The 4,066-nt window shown below is 42.1% G+C and overlaps 1 protein-coding gene across 1 annotated transcript; it reads left to right on the top strand.

Annotated features, from left to right (window-relative positions):
* The first annotated feature begins 2,674 nt into the window (after positions 1–2,674).
* On the top strand, positions 2,675–3,844 carry LOC139938707 (growth hormone secretagogue receptor type 1-like). Its single transcript, XM_071934324.1, has one exon. The coding sequence runs from the start codon at positions 2,675–2,677 to the stop codon at positions 3,842–3,844; it is 1,170 nt and encodes a 389-aa protein (XP_071790425.1).
* The last annotated feature ends 222 nt before the right edge of the window (positions 3,845–4,066 follow it).

Genomic DNA, 4,066 nt, shown 5'->3' with positions numbered 1-4,066 from the left:
ATGTTGTCCCTTTTAATCCGTTATGTCTGTTTGGTCTCAGCTGTCAGCTTGTGTTTACGTATGTGTCTGTTTTGTCTGTCAAATAGAGGAAAACAACTAAATAGTAACATTGTTTGCTTCACTTTTACTTTTATAACACCCCTTGCAAATATTCTGCCTGCTCATTGGTTTAGAGCGCGTCACATGACATGTCTTAGTTTTGCTAGACGACGGCCGTGTGATAGTGCGTCGGTTTGCCATGCGCTAGTCCGAAGACTAGCACATGGCGTGCAGTACCCAGACGTCCGTTGTGTGTACGAGGATGATAAATTGATAGTCTGTAACCATTTCGGATTGCACGACACTACATGCAGCACATCAGTAAGTAAAAGTGTTTTCAATCTGTATTCGCGTCGTCCGTGGATTGTAGCATTCAGGTCTGTAACTTAATAATAATAGTACAGTATTTAGAAATGTTTGGGGTGTTATAAAACAAATATTGACTGCTTTTACTCGTGCAATGGTTAAAAACTATGACTCCCTCGGTGATCCCCGTAGCGTTCTATTTTCCCTCGGCTTCGCCTCGGGAAAAAAGAACGCTCCGGGGATCACCTCGGGAGTCATAGTTTTAACCATAGCACTCGAGAAGCAGTCAATATTTTTTTATAATAGTGCACAGCCTCATGTACTCATGTACAAACACATTAACCCTGCGAGCCACCGATTTAAATTATTTACGCCTTTGCCTGAAGATGCTAACGCTGTTTTCATGCGTTTACTGTTGCTTTGTGTAAATAACTGTGTTCAGGGGCACACATCTTGTTTTAATGGTCTGAACAGATTAATCTAAGTTCACTGAACATGCGTACCAAAGATTTCCACATTCTGGAAGTTTACACATTTGGCTCATCACTGATAACTGACAGCTTAATGATACAGAAGCGGCAATTTTATGACAAGTGGCCTACCCGGTGAATGTCCTGTAGGGCAACAATCGGTTCAGCCACTCTTTGAATGGCACTTCATACTATCGGTAATTACTCCAAACATTTATTATCATAAAACATTACGTGGCAGCGAGTAATGGAGAGCTGTTGATAGTATAAAACATTGTGAGAAACAGCTCCCTTCGAAGTAACGTAGTTTTCGAGAAAGAACAAATTTTCCACTGAAATAATTTTATTTGAATTTGATTTCGAGACCCCCAAATCAAGCATCGTTAAAGCACACAACTTCGTAAGGGTGTTTTTTCTTCCTTTTTTAACTCGCAACTTCGACGACCAATTGAGTTCAAATTGTTCACAGGTTTAACATTTTGTGCAAATGTTGAGATATACTAAGTGTGAAGACTGGTCTTAGACAACTACCGAAAGGTGTCCAGTGTCTGTAAGGACTGTTTTTCAACGATTTGAATAAATAAAAGTTGTTGTATTTAACAAACAATAAATTACTGTCACGGCGTGAGCTTCCCGCAGAGTTAGTTATTTGCATTTCCGTTATTGCTGAGTCAGTATGAAGTTAATGTTTCCTGTCTGCGACACACAAAAAGATAAAATAGTATTCAACTTGGAATTTTCAGAAAAAGGATAAACCTGTGATTTGTGAAAACTTATTCGTTGTAGGACCTACTTGAAATGCAATTGTTTTTTCCCCTCCTAATGAAGGAGTATTGTTTACCAAACTTTGAAAGGACAAACAAAATCCAAAACAATCTCAGTTCGCAGATTATTATAAATAGAATTCCAGTTGACTGGGGGTAATGACCATAATTATAAAAGCTTTGAGTGATTGCCTCCTTTGACAAGTCTTACCATCAAGATCAAAAGGGCAAAGTAAACCTTTGTTTACCCTAAGACTATTTGTAGTCATAAACGAATGTCATGTACACAATGCACAAGTTTAATAAGTACATCTAAACATTTCATTTGGTCGCGTTTTTTAGAAATTGCTGAAAATCAGGAGCGAATGTCCACCTTATAAATACACACTCTGAAAGGGTTAGGCGTTAACTGTTGGGATCACTGCACCCGGGTTCAAGTAACAAGTAATGTCTATTCATTTTGATTTTACCCAAATTCACCGATGTGTGTTAATACCCTGCAAAAACTGGGGTGTTAATTTGTTTATCCATGTGACAACACCAACATGGTGTTATTATATCCCCATTACTTTATCGTTGGTGAAATTTACATCGTGTCAGTGTTGTCACAAGATACCTAGAGAATCAACTTAACACCCCAGTTTTGCAGTGCAATATATAATTACTACTTTCCCGAGATCTGTGAAAAGAAAATCACTGGAGTATACAATGCCAACACATATCGGTGCATATTGGTAAACGACAAATATTCTTTACCCCTGATGCAAATTTGACATCTATAAGTAATGTCTGGTCAACAAAATACCTCGTCAATTTGTTTTTTAACTCGAAATTATAAAAAAAAATAAAAATTACCCAGTCGCCCAGGACCTTCTTATAGTAATTGCTTTTTGATTAGTGGCGAGAATTCCATAATATGCAATATGATCACGGCATATCACAAAGTATAGTCTGCGCATGCTTAGAGCATCGACGACGTCGCTGATTGCGAGTTATAAAAACAGCCCAATCTTAAAGACATAAATAAAATGCATCTCGACTGTGTATGAGATTGTATTTACATCTCAACATCATCACATAAGAACTTGGGCAAAAATGGAAGCATCAAACGAAACTGAGATTTGTAGCGGGGGAGATTTTGTGATTGACTTCACGGATGACGCCGCTGCGAGTTTCTGGACCCGTTCCGAGAACGAGATCCTACTGGTCTACATCGGGGTACCTCTAGTCGTCGCCATCGGAGTGCCGGGTAACTTGGCGTTCCTCTTCACCCTCTTCAGAGTCAAAGAAATGCAGACCATCACAAATTTTTACTTAGCAAACTTGGCCGTGTCTGATCTCCTCTACATTTCATTATTCGCTGGTTATAACACCGGGGCTTACTTCATTGCACCCGATGTCGCCAATACTTTTGTTGTTACGTCGTGGCTTGGGTGCGCGGTGGTAACTTTCTCCCTTGATGTTCTCTACTTCGGGTCTAACTTGATGGTGACCCTGGTAGCCATTGAGCGATTCTACGCCATCTGCCACCCTCTGAAGAGCAGGCAGTCGAGAAGCTCAGGCCGTGCGTTGTTACTGGTCACCATATTCTGGGCGGTGGCCATAGGATGTTCATTCGCAGTGGTGTCCCGCATGTCAAGGTACCGTACCGGCTGCGTCATGTGGCCGGAAGATGACGGTAACAGCGGCACACGTCCAAGCACCGTTAACTTTTGCTTGCCTGGAGAACCGTGGGTCACCCTCTGCACACAGATTCTGTACGTCGGGTTCTGGACCATCGGTATGCTCGTCAACAGTTACATGTACTACCGTATCGTTCGTCGCCTGGGCCTGCACACTTTCGCCACCTCGGCCGACGGAGGCAATCAGCAAGCCGAGAAGAAGAAAAAAGTTCGTCGACAAGTTGCCAAGATGTTGATTATCAGCAGCATTGTTTACTTCTTACTTCAGTCTCCTCGAGTCATCATTCTGAACGTCTTGGGCCTGATCAAAGCAGCTAGCGGTATAACCATAGTGCAGCAAGGGCAGGTCACCATCCTGTGGCCCATCACCGTGTTTCTCTCACTGGTTAACTCGGCCGTTAACCCGATCATCTACAACACGACCAATGCTCGCTACAGGGCGGCAATCTTACAGGCGTTTGGCTGCTCGACTTGCAGAGGTGTAGACCGCCAACCGTCAACTACAGCGGCTACTGTGTCATCAAGAGTGGCAGAGCAAAGTGAGTCCAACCCTGCAAACCCCGATCAACCAAATGTGGAATAGTTTCAGTGACAGTTACATGGGAATCAATTTGCACATTGTCGATAATTTTTGAAAGTCGAACATCGACACAACGAACACATTCATAACTTGAAATGAGAACATTTCTCTTGGCACGGTTGCTGGTGTAGTATCGCGTAGCACTGAAACAAAGGTATGTTGACTCCCTTCACTGACGTCACACGCTGTCCCATAATGGTGTGCATTTTTAGTTTGTCTTGCATT

This window comes from Asterias amurensis, chromosome 6, assembly GCF_032118995.1.
Source record: "Asterias amurensis chromosome 6, ASM3211899v1".
Lineage (NCBI taxonomy): Eukaryota > Metazoa > Echinodermata > Asteroidea > Forcipulatida > Asteriidae > Asterias > Asterias amurensis.
Note: the sequence above shows the minus strand (reverse complement) of the source record. Positions and strands in the feature narration are given on the sequence as shown.

Excerpts from the sequence above, each read along its gene's own strand:
- LOC139938707 (XM_071934324.1), top strand. The coding sequence starts at position 2,675 with ATGGAAGCATCAAACGAAACTGAGATTTGTAGCGGGGGAGATTTTGTG.